Raw genomic sequence first — 16,196 nt, forward strand, 5'->3', positions numbered from 1 at the left:
CAACAAAGGGACACAAAGAGGCAGGGTGTGGAAGGGCTTGCAGTGTTTGACAGGATCCCCCAGTAGGATCAGAGAGCCTGGAGGACACGGATCCTCACGGACTATTTCAAGTCAAGCCCTACCCACAAAACTCAGAGCATCCATTTCCCCCTTGGCAAGCCTTAAATGGGATTTAATCTTTTTCTGGCTAGTGTTTCCCCACAGACATTTTAGACAGAGGAAGCCATCATTTCCTGACTCTCCAATATTTCTCCCATCACCTCTGCGGAGGGTTTAGTATTCAGGTTCCAGTGACTTGCTTCAATCAAATTCGGAATCAGATTGATTTACAAGGTCCTTGACCAACAAGGAGTCCCAAGGTGACCCAAAGAGAATGAGTCTGTTAAATTAACTGTCAACTTTCCTTTCACATTTCCTTTCCGCTCTCACCCAGCTGGGCCAGCGGAGGGTGGAAGCGGCATGACTAATTTTTCATCCAAGGCTTGTGCCTACATTTCAATTTCCAGGGATCAAACAAACAGACTCTTAATGGGAAATTGAAATTCAGGTATAATCCCAAGGTGAAAAATGAACCAAGAAACCCTCTGACGCCACCTGTATGTTCATTTTGGATGATGTGTCAAGACACTGAGAGAGGGAAATCAGAAAAGATAGTGATCCCGAGATGGAATCATTTTTTATCCCTCAGACCTGCAGGAAATGAAAGGCTTTAATGAGAAGAGGGGGGCTTCTCTATTCTTTTTTTGGTTGTTGGGTTAATAATGAACAATCAGAGACATTGACATGTAGGGATTGGTTTGGTTCATAATACATTAGAACCTTTGCTGACTTTTCCAGGATGCAATACCATATAGGTCACATTCAGATTGAGGGACGCTCCCCGTGGCTGATGAAACTCTAAATTGCTGTGTCCTTGGACAAGGTACTTTTAATTAAAGGATTTCAGGAGTCTGTCTGGGGCTGTTAGAGTTCTCAAACCTTCCTCTTGATTAGGATGGCTGGGCAGTCGACTAAGGAGGGGTGTGTATCAGGGTGATGTGGCAGGGATGTTACTGGTTGTTTCTGCTTTACATCGTATACAGTTTCCATTGATTTTCTCCCCACAGCTTTTACTAATGGAGCTTTCCTGGTTCCAGCTGAAATCCTGCACAGTAGTCAATAACAAATCATTCTTTCAGAGACAGCTATTGTGAAGGCAGTTGTTACTGGTTTTAGCTGCAAGGCCAGGGATATATTTACGATAAAAGGTGATTTTATTATAGAATAAAATCTGAAAGAATAGGAAGGGCCACATCATGTGTGTGCCCAAAACATTTTAGAAACACATATTTTTTTTCCGTTCAGGTTTGCACTACCTAAAAGTGAAGCATTCCTGTCGAACCTTTTTAAAGCCAATAAGGTACACAACTAAAAAGCTATTACCATTCATTTAGATGGGAAAAATTGGTTTTTTCCCCAAGACTAAACAGTAACCTATGAAATCATTCCATACGATACAGACAAGCTAAGAGACCACTAACAGGCAGTGCTCAGAGACACAGGTCAGAGCTATGGCTGCTTGATGCTGAGATGCTGGGTATATTCCCTGGGGAAGGAGCTGGGCTATGCTACTCTCCCTGTTAGGGATGCTTGCTCTCTCTTCAGCTGCTCATGGTGAAATGAATGCTGAGCACCATGTGCCTTTTTGCCCTTTTGAATAAAAGCAAACATCTTTTTCTGATTTCTTGAGGTTAGTGAATACAGGTACTAATGGAGGTCCTTTGGAAAAATGAAACCGTGAAAAGTAAACTCTGGAAAACTTCTGCACATTTCTTATCCACTACTTGGCTTTATAGATGTGAATTTATCACAAGACAAAGCTGAACAGAAAACCCCCCAATTGTAGAGCTTTAACTGGGCCATGTATGTATTTCTTAGCTTGAGCAACTTTCAGTTTTTCCTGTTTCTACCGGTTCCAGTGCAACGTGACAGCTTCTTTTTCTTCCTCACAGCCAATTTGTGAGTATGCAGGATGGATACCTGGACTAAAATTTAGGAATTCTTGAGGGCCTTTTAAGGGGGGTCGATAGGTTGGTACCAGAGACGGAGAGAAAATGAACGGAAAGTGACTAGAATAATGCCTAGTAGATATCATTGTGCTTATGCGTCAACTGTATTCGGGGACTGAATCACATCCTGTCCTCAGTCCCTAACAATTGCATAATACAGCTTAAATGTTGTGCGTGCATGTGTGTTTTATTCTTACTGTAGTTATTAACATTCTTTGGAATTTGTTTTTCTTACACCATTATCCAGCAACCAAAACTACAAGAGGGCTTCTTAAAGAAACATGAACGTTTTAAAAATCTCAAATTAGATTGGTTTGGGGGTTAACCGAAATGCTCATTTTAAGGTAGTTTTCTAGTTATCTTTTTGGCTTCAACTGCAGTTTAGGCAAAAATCCAACATCCCCATGCTCAACAAGAGGGACCTCTAGCTTTGTTAATGCTACACTGCTCAGAAACAAGCCCTGAAGCCTGGCAAAGTCCCAGCATGCTGTGGGATTCTGAGTACTTACTAAGGAGTGGAGGCAGCCAGTTCACATTAACCTCACAGTGGGAGTCCAGGAATGTCAGGACTTCTCCTCTCGCCATGGAGGCACCCAAGAGTCTTGTCCGGATAAGCCCTTCCCTTTTCTTGGTGCGAACAATCCTCACTTTGGAAAATCGGGACATGTATTCTTCTAATTTATCCTTCAAGTGTTCTGGGAAGGAAAGAGAGAATGTATGGAAAGAATACAACAAAGTTAGTCACATTACAATAGTCACAAGCATTTGCTCATAACGTGACGTTTTGAAAGTCCGTTTTTCTCTTCTCGTTTACATGGTAGATATCAATAATATTTTAAGCCAAGAGGATTTTGTATGTTATACATACCAAAATGCTTCCAAAACGGCAACATTGCCTGTGGTTTGAACACAGTGGAAGCCATCCATATGTTAGAACTCTGTCATTGCAAACACTGTTGGCCAGCATGGGTCATGCTGGAGCCCACCTCGGCTTCCTCCTGAGCATGGTCAGATCAACATCCCGGCACATGGCTAGACAGAGAAGGTGCTTTCCCAACAAGGCTACCTGAGTTAGTTTATTGTGCCAACCTGGCCAATAAACACATGTGGGATTAATTGAAGGGCGGAGGGATAAATGGCTCAGTGAGCCTCGCCTTTCTAGTTCTCGGGTCTCTTGCTTTGTGATGGTTGGAACAGGGGGCAGCTGCCTTAGCAGTTCCCTGCTTCAGCTTGCAAGGCTGACTTCCTGCAAGACATCCCCAAGGAGAAGCCACAGGGACCTACCCCGATGAAGCCCTGGGTGCTGGAGCAGCCGTGTGGAGACCCCTGTCAGTGCTGAGATGCTTACACATTCACTGACTTGGCTTTCCTCCTGCAGTCGGCATCGTTGTGTCTGTTTTGTGAGATGGAGGAGGACTTTGTGGATTGGTGTCAGACATATGGGTTAATGTTGGACTTGTGGGCTTGGGCAGCACTGGGTTGGGATGTTTTCTTGATGCTCACTTAACCTTTATATAAAACTCTCTTATACATGAGTTTTTGTGGATTTGTTTCTCCAAAGTACCCAGACTAATACACTACCCCTAGTCTTCATTGTGTTAACAAGAAGGAATGGAAAGCAATAAGAAAGAAAAACAAATATCTGTCACATGGACAAGGACCAAGTAGATGTACCCCCCTACAAATATAATAGTAAATTTGCATTCAAGTTTAACACCTGGCTTCTGACTTAAAGTAGGAAGATCACTGACTTGCTTTTAAAACCATATTAAAAGGAAAGGCAGATGAGATACTAAGCTATTATTTTGAATTTAGCTATTTTAGATTAGAAAATAAAATTTCAAAAGTTTTCTCTTTGGCTAACCAAAAAGCCCACAATGGGAACAATATCAAACCAGATACATTATTTAACAGAAGAAAACCCTTTCTAGTGACTGTGATGGAATGCATCAATCTCTATGTTCTTTATATGCCAAGTAAGTGCAGTTGGTGGCTCGCTGTGGGATATGCACTGCTATATTGTTCATCACTTGCTTTCATACACCATGTGATGAGGGCTTTACTGGAGTTTGAAAAAGGACTATCCAATTTCCCTGAAATAGACCTCAATATTTGGTATGCCCTGTATTTTACACTTTGCAACCTTTCTCTGTATGTCTGATGTAACAACGAACTTAAGTAAGGACTCACTGTCCTTAGCAGTACCATCTCCTAATTGGAAGTCCCCCCTCTCCCTCCACCTTGGGTCCCCAATCCAATAGCCCATTTCAACCCTGGAACCACACATGAAGGGCACAAGTACTGAGTTGTGTATAAACTCACACTAAAAGGGCCTTCTGCTACAAGCACAATAAGAGAAGGACTCCACTTTCCCTATATAAAATCCAGGGTTGATGAATGATACTGGTAGATTGCTTAATATATCCCTCACCCACCCCAACCAACATTCCCTCAAGACTCCACTTCCCCCACATCAGTAACACACCTTAATGATTCTCCCACCAGGAACACACACTAAACTCTCTTAAAATCAACTAAGTAACAACACATCTCCTATAACCCTCTGATCTAACTCTTCAAAAAGTACAATACTTAACAGGAAGGCATTTCATGATTAATATTACCACTTAGAACCTACTCCTGAGCACCTACATCCTATTCCTTCTATGAATGAACATCATGTGAGGAGTTCTATTGGGCATCCTGGAGCAGGCGTAACTAGTGAACAGACCAACTCTTCACACGACCAGCAAGCTCCAGCCTAACTCAGCAAAATGAACCCACCATTCCTGAGGTACAACTCAGCGCAGCGCCCAATCTTAGACTTTTTTTCCTGTCAAATTTAGTACCCATTCCACCATTATTACTAATCAGACCTTTTTTTTGGGTCTAATCTCCATTCCTTTAACCTATGAAATAACACTGCCTGATTCCTCCCATTTCTTTACACCTTATTTCTGTCTCTCTCTCTTCCCTAACACTTCCTGCCCTACTGTCTGATTGCTCCCCCAACACCTAATCTAACACTCTACTCCAGATACTTACAATAAGCTGTCCATAACCCCTCTACTGCATCACCAAATAGAATTAACCACTTCCACAGAGAACCACCTCCCTAACACCACGAATAGCAATGCCAAGATGTCAAGAAAGCAAAAGAAGATATCGGTGCACACAAAAAACCAAGAGAAATAGTAACAAATAACCAAATACCAACAAGACCTAAATGTAATGCCTGCAATTAAACAGGCTATGGATATACCATATATACTCCAGTATAGGCCAACCCAAATATCTGCTGAGGCACCTAATTTTACCACTGCATTAAAAATGCAGTGCATTAAAACTGCATTAGAAATGTGCTGAAAAAACTGGGCTTATGCACGAGTATATGCAGTACCAGAAAAATAATTTAAATGAATGATGACTATATTTGTGCAACAGTTGAAGGAAGAGTCTGGGAGAAAGAGTTAAACAATAGAAAAGCTAGTAACCTCACTATATGCTATAGAAGAAAACTTCCAAGCAGACACAAAAATCTAACACTGAAATAGCAGAATTAAACAACACTATAAAGAAACAGTAGAATGTATGAAAGAATAGAGAAACATATTTGAAGAGACGGAAACCTAAATTAGCGGGCTAGAAGATAAATATACCAGTTCCAACATAAAAAAGAACAAATCACGAGAAAGACAAAAGAGACGGACACGACCTTGAGAACAAGGTGGGACACAACTAAAAGGAGCAACCGCATCTCACAGCGATTCCAGAAGAGGAAGAAGAAAAATGAAATCCACACTGAGAACAGCAAGAGAACTTTCCTCAGTAGCTAAAGGACGAAAAGATAACTATTCAGGAAGCTGAAAGAACCCAAACCAGGGGAGATCCCCAAAGGAAAACTCCTTAGTGCACTTTACTCCAGATATCTAACGTTGGTAACAAGGGAACAAATACTAAGTAGCCAGAGAAAAAAGTTCAGTTATGTTCAAAGTGTCAGAAACTGGAATAACCTCAGATTTCTCGGTGGAAACCATGCAGGCAAGAAGATAGTGGAGTGACGTACACAGAGTACTGGGCAAAAAACTGTCAACCTAGAATCTTGTATGCAGCAAAGTTATCACTTAAATATTATGGAGAAATGAAAGTATTCCAAAACAAGGAGAAATTTTAAAAAGTCACAAAAATAAAGCCACCATTACAAAAAAATACTCAATGAAATACTATGGCCCCAAACCAGCAGCAGCACACACACCTGAAACCAACATACAAGACAATTCTTCACAAAAACCTGCACACACAAAGCAACATCCAAAGCAAGGAAATAATACAAGAAGAACAAAGAAACTAAACACACAGCACACACATATATAAAGGAAAATAGCAGTAACAAATACATATGCATAATTTCACAGAATGTTAATGGAACAAATGCACCAGTAAAGAGACAGAGAGTAGCAGAATGGATAAGAAAATAAAATCCATCACTATGCTGGCTACAAGAAACATCTCACAAAGACATGAACAGACTAAAAATCAGAGGCTGGACAAAAATATACCAAGCAAATAGCAACCCAAAGAAAGCAGGGGTAGCAAAGTTAATCTCTGAGAAGATAGATTTTGTGTTAGTCTGTTTAGACTAGAGAAATAAATTCAAAGAGACTCATGTGTGTATAAGAAAGAGCTGTATATATAAGAGCAATTGCATATTGAGAAAACAACCTCGCCCAGTCCAGATCAAGTCCATGTCCAATACCAAGGCATAAAGTCCTCTTCAGATGCATGAAACACAAGCAATGATGCAAAATGCAGGAAGAACACAGGCCAGTGGGTGGGAAGTCTTGTGGATCCAGTGGCATAAGCAACTCAGTGCTAGCAGGGGTCTCCACCTGGCTTCGTCAGTTCCCAGGACATGGGCTCTATCAGTGTAGTGCCATGTGTCTTGTCAGTTGAGCATCTCTCAGGGAGTGAGTCTATCTCCTGCCTCCAGTGAGCTATTTATCTCCTTAGCGGCTCCAAATGAGATCATCAATCTCTACTGATTGACAGACTGAACTCCAGTCCTAAACACTTAATACTCAAATTGACAATAGATTATCTAACTACCACAGAACACCTCTTATCAATTTGACACTTTCACACTCTTTAGCCATATATAATTTTCAAATGAACAATACAATCATATCTGTACCTAATAGGATAAAATGAAAATATAATTCAATATGTGTCAAAGCCTCATTTAAACATAATATTCTATAAGTGAACCACATAACAATATTCTATGCTTAGCAGTTGCAGTTAAGTAACACCTACGCCTTAATCATATGAAAATATTCTTCTACCTATGAAAGTTTATAAGCCAGCCACTTTATGCCTTTATCTGCCCAATGTTGGGTATCCAATTTCTATACTGCCCACTTATATTAACCTAGTGCTCTGAGGAGACAATTATATTCTTTGATGTGAAGAATCTTCATTCCAGTTGGACCTTAGAAATCCACATGCATAAGCAAAGTCAAATCAGGACAGGCCATCCATAAAATCTGCAATAATATGCACCAATTCATAGGCTCAAAATTCTTCTCTTCATCTGGTTGGGTTCTGGTCAATTCAATGTGGGCTACCTCACTTAGTCTCACCAGGGTGACCATTGGTCACCTTGTCTTGAGACCATAGGCCCCATCACAAATTCTCAACAATCCTAGCCTCCTTGGGCTAGGTCATAAACTTCAGACCAGTCAACATGCTCTGTTTTTTTCTTCTAGATCCTAAAACCAGGTACACAGGTGTCAGTAGCCAGACTCAATCTATCTCCTTATTGCTGCTTTTCTCCCACTTCCACTCAAAGAGTGGATCCAAGTGGCCACCTAGCAAGCATTTCAGCCTGCCCACAGGCTCTCTTTAATGTTCAGTCCTACAGAGATGTTTTTTTCGTGGGTCCCGATTTTTTCCAGCTTCTGACAAAAACCACTAGTTCAAAAGTCAAGAGTTACTTCTTTTTTGTCTTCAATCTGTCAACAGTCCTTAGGCAGGTCTCGGGGAATGCAAACATCCTGAGTAGTCCAAAGCACTGGGTGGGGCTTATCTTTTTAGAGTCTTTGCAGGCAAGTCCTAAACCCATTTAAAGATCAAATTTTAATGGCTCAAAGCAAATGAGCTTACAAGCTCTCTATTTCCATACTTCCCAATCATCATTTCCATCAATCCTTTATCAACAATAATAAGCAGAAGAAATCAGTATAAACAAAGTAGAATCAGATACTAAACTCAATTCTTAAATCAGTCAAGTTCAGTCCTTATTTAGCTTATCTTAATCCTTTATCTAAACTATTCTATTAATACAAAAATATGGGTTTAGGCCTCTGAAAACATCAAACCAGAGCCAGGCTTTCTGTCAGCTATTTTCACTTAGTAGCTTCTCTGAGAAATTCAGTGAGCTATTTTGTCCCCTGAACTCAAAATACACATTAACCACGTTCATTTTTTTGCCATTTCAAATGGAAGTAACCAAAAAACAACCAAAGAAAAAAAATCAAAACTTTAACTTCCTATATTCTTTCCAGAAAACAACCCAGTAAACTGCATGGACATATTTGTCTTCTGGCTAGCCAAATAAGAAACACTACCTTGAGGAAGAAGTCAAACAAACACCCACGCTCCATCTTTATGATTTGTTTCTCTAGTATCACACTCCCAAGGTGTGTTAGTCTGGGTAGACTAGAGAAACAAATTCATAAACACACATGTATGTATAAGAAAGAACTTTATGTGCAAAAGCAATTGAATATTGAGAAAACATCCCAGACCAGTCCAGATCAAGTCCATAAGTCCTATATTAGCTCATATGTCCAATACCAATTTATAAATTCCTCTTCAGACTCACAAAACATGCAATGACACCAAATGCAGGAAGAACACAGGCCAGTGGGTGGGAAGTCTTGTGGATCCAGTGGTGTCGTAAGCATCTTAGCACTGGCAGGTGCCTCCACGTGGCTTCTCCAGTTCCCAGAACACGGGCCATATCAGTGCAGTGCCATGTGTCTTATTAGTAGAGCATCTCTCAGGGAGTGAGTCAATCTCTTGCCTCCAGCAAGCTATTTACTGTATATACTCGTGTAAAAGCAGAGTTTTTCAGAACATTTTTAATGCAGTTTCTGTGGTAGAATTAGGTGCCTTGACTGATATTTGGGTTGGCTTATACTCAAGTATATATGGTATCTCCTTAGCAGCTCCAAATGAGGTCACCATCTCTAACCTGATTGACACACTAAACTCCATCCCTTCAGCCTTAATACTCAAATTTACAACAGTTATGTAACTAACACACAGAGTGCAATAAAAGATAACAACAGAGGTTACATAATGATAAAGCCATAACTATAATAAACATGTATGCACCCAATGTAAGACCATTGAAATAATGAAATCAAATCCTCATGGAATTGAAAAAGGATAGAGACACATAGACAATAGTAACAGGGACCTTAATACACCATTCTCAAGGAAAGACAGAACTTCCAGAAAAAAACTCAACAAAGACACAAAAAAGATCAATAACACAATCAACAAAAATTGACCTCATAGACAAGTAGAGACACTCCATGAAACAAAAAACACAGCATTTGTTCTCCAATACACACGGAACATACTCAATGATAGACCACATACAAGGCCACAAATCATGCCTCAACAAATTTAAAAAAATTGAAATCCTATAATTAATCTCAGACTACAAAGATATAAAATTAGAAATCAAAAATAAAATGAACAGAAACATAAAGACAAACAAATGGAGATTGAATAACATAATACTAAACAATGACTCGGTAATAAAGTAAACAAGTGAGAAAATTTTAAACTTCTTGAGACAAATGAGAATAATAACATAATGTATCAAAACATTTCCAACAAAGCAAAAGCAGTAAATACAGGCCAATTTATAGCTATCAAGACACACCTGGAAAGAAGAGGTGAAATCCAAAATCAATACACTAACACACCTCCAAGAACTGGAGCAAGGATAACAGCACAATCCCTCCAATAAAGGAGGGAAAGAAATCATAAAGATCAAAACAGAAATAAACAATGTAGATAAAGGTTAAAAATCAACGAGACAAGAAGTTTGTTCTTTTAAAAGATTAACAAAATAGACTACTGGCAAACTTAACAAAGGAAACAAAGAAAATGTAACAAAAGATGAAAATATCCAGAATAAGAGATGAAAATGAAGACATTACAACAGATCCAAAATGGGAAAAAAAAGAATAACACGTTTACATTACTATGAAAAACTGTATTCAAACAAATTTGACAATCTAGAAGAAATGGACAGATATGTAGAAATACATCACACACTCAAATTAATGTAGACAGGTATTGAAAAACTCAACAGACGCTTAACAAAAGAAGAAATAGAGCAAATCATTAAGAAATTACCAACAAAGAAAAGCCCAGGTAGATTGTTTCACAGGGGAATTTTTCCAAATATTCAAAGAAAACCTGACAAGTACAGTACACAAGCTCTTCCAGAGTATAGAAAGAGACCACAAACTCAGATACCCAAATCAGGCAAAGACCCCACAAATATGGAAAATTACAGACCAATATCCCTCATGAACATAGATGCTACAATCCTCAACATAATCCTGGCCAATGGAATACAGCATATATATATATATATATGAATTACCAGGACTATATGGGATTTATTTCAGGCTTGTATGGATGGTTCAATAGGAAAAACAATGTAACTGATCACATAAGCAAGACAAGAAATAAAAACCACATGATCAATAGATGTAGAAAAGGCATTTGACAATATTTAACACCCATTTCTGTTCAAAACACTCAATAAAATAGAAAGAGAAGGAAAATTCCTCAACATACTAAAGGCCATATACCACAAACCAACAACCAACATCATGCTCAATGGGGAAAAACGAGAAACATTTCACTGAAAGTAGGGACGAGGCAAGGCTGCCCTCTGTCACTGCTACTGTTCAACATTGCACTGAAATTTTTAGCTAGAGCCTCAGACAACAAAAAGAAATCAAAGGAATACAGATTGACCAAGAAGCAGTGAAAGCCTTGTTATTTGCAGGTTATACGATCGTACATATAAACAACCCCAAAGTCTCTACAAAAAGCTTGCTGGAAACAATTGAGGAATTCAGCAAGGTAGCAGGATACAAAGTTAATAACCAGAAATCATTGCATGCCTGGATGTCAGTGAAGAGAACTATGAAAAAGGCATTAATAAATCACTACCATATGTAATAACCATATAAAAGATGAAATGCTTAGGAATAAACCAACTGAAGTGAAAAATGAACTGTACTGAGAGAACGACAGAACTATACAGAGAAAATTAAAGAAACTAAAAAGGACACACATAAATGGAAGAATATCCCATGCTCATGGACAGGCAGATTTAACGTTGTGAAAATGACACTACCTAGAACAATGCAGATACGGTGCAATACCAATTCAAATTCTAAATAAATGCTTTAAGGAATGGAAAAAGTAATTACCAATTTTGTATGGGCAGGCAAAAAACCCAGGATAAACAATGAACTTCTTATAAAGAACCAAGTAGGAGGCCTACCACTGTCTGACCTAAACACCTGCTACATAGCCACAGTAGTCAAAGCAGCCTGGTACTGGTAGAATGTAGACCAATGGATCAGATCAGAAAACCTAGACAGAAATGCATCAGCCTACAGGCATCTAATCTTTTTCAAAAGACCTAGAGAGATCTTATGAGATAAAGACAGCCTCTTCAACAAATGGTGTTGGACAAATTGGATTTCGGTATGCAGAAAATGAAACAAGACCCACACCTTTCCCCATGAACAAATATGAACTCAAGATAGATTAACTACCTAATTGTAAACCCCAAAGCTCTCAGGATCATCAATGAGAAGACTGGAGCAAACTTAAGGGCTCTATTGCAGGGCATTGAGAGATAACAAGTATAATGGAGAAGGCAAACCTAGCAGAAGATGAGATGACTGGCGCATGCTGGAATTACATCACTTATGAACATCAAATTGGACGGCATCCCAGAAAAAATGTTTTACCAATGACGCACTGGACAAAGGACTAATTAACAAAACATGCAGAACTCTACATCAGCTCAACAAGGATACAATAAGAGACCTAACTAAGGAATGTGAAAAAGACATAAACAGACAATTCACCAAAAATTAAGTACAACTGGCTAAAAACACATGAAGAATGCTCACGATCACTAGCCGTCAGGGAGATGCAAATTTAAACCACAATGAGATACCACTTTACACCCACAGTGTAACATTAAAAAAAAAAAAATGGAAAACAGCAAATGTTGGAGAGGAGGTGGAGAGATTGGCACTTGTATACACTGTTGGTGGGCTTATAAATACATACAGCCACTGTGGAAAATGGTATGGTGATACTTAAAGCAACTGGGAATTAAAATCCCATATGATCCAGCAATACCACTATAAGACATAGACCTGAAAGAAATAAGAGACACAACACGAGTGGGTGTATACTCTCCAATATTCATAGCACAGTTCACAAAAGCAAGAAACTGTAAGCAGCCCAAATGTCCAACAGTGAAAGAATGGATAAAGAAATTATGGTAAATGCACACAATGGAATACTATGCATCCCTAAAAAACAGTGATGGAAGCATAAAGCCCCGCATTTGGAAACAGCCAGTTCTCCTGCGGGGCATGACATGGAAGGACCTGAAAAACATTATGCTGAGTGAAGTAAGCCAATCAAAAAAGGACAAGTATTTTGAGTCTACTGCTATAAGGAGAAACACCAATTAAACAAATCTTAGGAATAAAGTCCTGAACAAAAGGGGAAAAGGCTACCTACTAGTTATGAACCATACATCACCTTGCATACTTCTCAAGAGACAGCTTGAAAAAGGAGACCTCACAATTTTTGGGGTCACTCCCTCAAGATTGAGGAAGTGGGAGATGACCATCCATTTGAGGTTAGACAGCACTGAGACAAAGCTGGGGCAAATCAAGGGGCCCCATAGTAATAGAAGGAGATCCTTGATGGTAAAGCAAGCTAAGCAGGAGCATCTACATTGTGGAGGAGATGCTGATAGTTCTGCTGGTGACTATGGTGGGTGATTCGGGAGAAGTAACCTCACACCAGGAGGGCTGTTAACAATGATGGTAAGTAACCTAGTGGGACAATGGACCAGATTTTGTGTCCTGGGTTGACTCTACAAATACGCTTCTACCCACTTCTTGGTGAACCAAGCCATGGGCTAAACAACATGATCTTGAACACTGACTGTGCAGGCAGCATGGCATAACACAGGGATGACACCATAGAGGCGTGGCTGAACTAACTGAGACCTGCTTTGGAGGCCTGCACTCTTGTACTGAAGACTGGGGTATTCGGATGGGAGAGGCAGCAGAGAGTAATTGCTGGGGACTATTGAAGTAGCAGTTATTGGACCTTGTGGGGAACTCCTGGCATGGGGGTGTCCAATGAAAGGGACCCAGAATCACCATATATTTAGTACCTTGATGTCCCTTCACAGTGACATGACAGGTTTTGATTTGTTGGGTAGTGATCTGCACTTGAAAGAACTTGCCCCATACTTAGTGTAAACAGAGCTAAATAACTGGAGAGCAAACGGTGTAGGGCAACAACTCATAGACAGTGGATCAAGGTTGAGCTGTACTTGCATAGGATCTTCATATTTACAGTGTCCAGAATGCTGTGTCACTGGGAAAATTGATGTTATCAGTGTAATCGCTTTATACCCCAGGGGGATGACTGACACTGCTGTACTATTTAGTTTATATGGGTTTTTGTTTTCCTGCCTTTAGGTCCCCCTCCTTTGTTTGTTAGTTTGCTGGTTGTTTATTTTTGCTGGAACTGGTATAGTTGGTCCTGTGGGGGTTTGATTTTGTCATAAGAAGATTGCCAAAGTAAACCTCAGTCATGCATATTCCATGGACAAGCAAGGGGATGCTGGGCTCCCACTCAACTCTAGCCCAATCCAAGAACAGTTAGCTCTGATAACAAGGCCATGCTCAGTGCTCGCCTTCATGAAATGATCACTGAAGATCATGAGGACGGCAGCAACGTGTGGTGAGAAAGCAGAGGGTGCCTGGCTATTAATTGGAATAATGTCTGGGGTCTTAAAGGCTTGTATTCAAACAAGCAGCCATCTAAACAAGGAGTCCACATGGAAGAAGCCCACCATCCTGTGTAATCCAAAGAAGACAATAACGAAATTCAAATATGACAAAAGGAAAAGTGTCAGAGCTAAAATTGTGAACACCCAACTTGTGGAAGGCTGTGGACCACAATTGGAGCCCCAAACTCACCTGCAGAGTACCTAATTAAATTAAGCTGCTAGCAGATCCCCTCTAGCCACAGGCAAAGGTCTGGAACAACCTTACTAGCAAACTTATGAAGGGGTATTCCCCCAAACTCAGTATTTTTTCAAAGCTATGTATTTTAATTTTTTTTACAAAACAACCTTATCACCTTCAAAGCACTCTCCATTACACTTAATACATTTGTCGAATCTGTGACTCCATCCTTGGACACATTTTTTCAAACACATCTGTTTGGATGAATGACAGCACCTCCCTTGTTTTTTCTTCACCTCTTCAACATCTTCAACTTGCTCTTCTTTCATGTCCCTCTTCATTCATGGAAATAAAATCACATCAAGCGAAGTCAGGTGAGTAAGGTACATGGGGAAAGGAAGGCATGCTGTTTTTTTTGCCAAAAACTGGCACAATGAGATGGCTGTGTGAGCAGGTCAGGTGCATTGTTGTGGTGGAAATACTAGTCCCTGTCTGCCACAAGTTCAGACTTTTCTGTTGCACACTGTTAGGCAATCTTTTTAGAACCTCTAAATAGAAAGCTTGTTTAACAGTCTAACCTGGTAGAATGAATTTCAAATGCACCACGAGTTGACATTTTCATTCATTTGGGAATTTGACAGATGTCCAGAACAAGGGTTGTAATCAATTGGCATTTCACCTTTTTTGAAATGAGAAACTACTTGGACACTTGAGATTTTCTCCTAGCGCTGTATTTGTAAGCTGTGTTCAACATCACAGCAGTTTCTGCAGCACTTTTCCTGAGCAGAAAACAAAATTTCACAGCTGCACGCTGTTCTCTTAAATTGGGCATCACAGAAAACAAGGTTCCAGCAAAAATTCACTGTGACCAGAGAGAACCTTCCCGGGTTATGCCACTGAGTGCACTAACTCAGAGTGAGTTGCTAGATGCTTGCCTAGCAGGAAAAATGCGTACTATGAAAGCTCTGCTCTGCCCAGTGCCATTCCAAATTTTTTTTTTGGGGGGTACCCCTTCATAGATCATTGTAATCCTGATTATTCTGGATCAAGCTTGAGACTGGGTAAATTGACCTCCCTCTAGACCCAAACTGAATTTGTTCTATGATCAAGGATCTCTTGCCTGTTCCATGACAAAAATATCTTCCCTGGCTTCTTAAATATTGATGGAGGTCTTTTTGATTTTACTAATTGTTTGTATTTTTATCTTTATATTACTATTGTTTTATCTGTGCCTTGCTATTTCAATTGTGTTCTTTACTGTTTCTGTTGGGTTTACTGGTTTGTGGAGCACAGAAAGAGTGGATGCATAGAGATAATAACTGATACTGATGCAAGGGTTTATAGGGGATGCAAGGGGTGAGGAGATGGGGAGGGAGAGGGGATAGGGGGAGTAAATAATGAAGGCAGGAGGGGAAGGGAGCCCTAGAATTGAAAGTGTTTATACAACTAATTTTAAAGGTGATTTAATCATGGGGGAAAGAAAGAACATGTTCTAAAATTGATGAGGTAATGATTGTACAATTATTCTTGATATGATTAAACAATTAAATTATATGATATGTGGATTATGAGCCAATAAAACTGTAAAGTAACAAAAAGAATATTTTGGTTGTGCTTCTTCCAAAACAAATTGGCTCATTCTTCTGGTAGTCGTTGGAATATTTAATCATCTTTGCCAATAACATAATTCAATGTCACTATTTTTCCTTCAGCTTTCTGTATTCATTTTCCAGCTGTTGAATGAGATTGAGCTGAATGAAAATACCATGGTTTGAATCAGGCATACCTTAGTCCTCTAAATAACATCTTT

The 16,196-nt window shown here is 39.6% G+C and overlaps 1 protein-coding gene across 2 annotated transcripts in view; it reads right to left on the reverse strand.

Moving 5' to 3' along the window:
* GALNTL6 (polypeptide N-acetylgalactosaminyltransferase like 6) overlaps nt 1-16,196 on the reverse strand; it is a 1,306,147-nt gene that overhangs the window by 268,867 nt on the left and 1,021,084 nt on the right. For both annotated transcript variants that reach the window (XM_045286961.1, XM_004696123.2), the window contains one exon: nt 2,558-2,743. In XM_045286961.1, the coding sequence (XP_045142896.1) occupies nt 2,558-2,743 (186 nt within the window). The remainder of the gene's footprint in view (nt 1-2,557; nt 2,744-16,196) is intronic.

The sequence above is a fragment of the Echinops telfairi genome, unplaced genomic scaffold, assembly GCF_000313985.2.
Source record: "Echinops telfairi isolate 266 unplaced genomic scaffold, ASM31398v2 ScPeMD7_9;HRSCAF=40, whole genome shotgun sequence".
Lineage (NCBI taxonomy): Eukaryota > Metazoa > Chordata > Mammalia > Afrosoricida > Tenrecidae > Echinops > Echinops telfairi.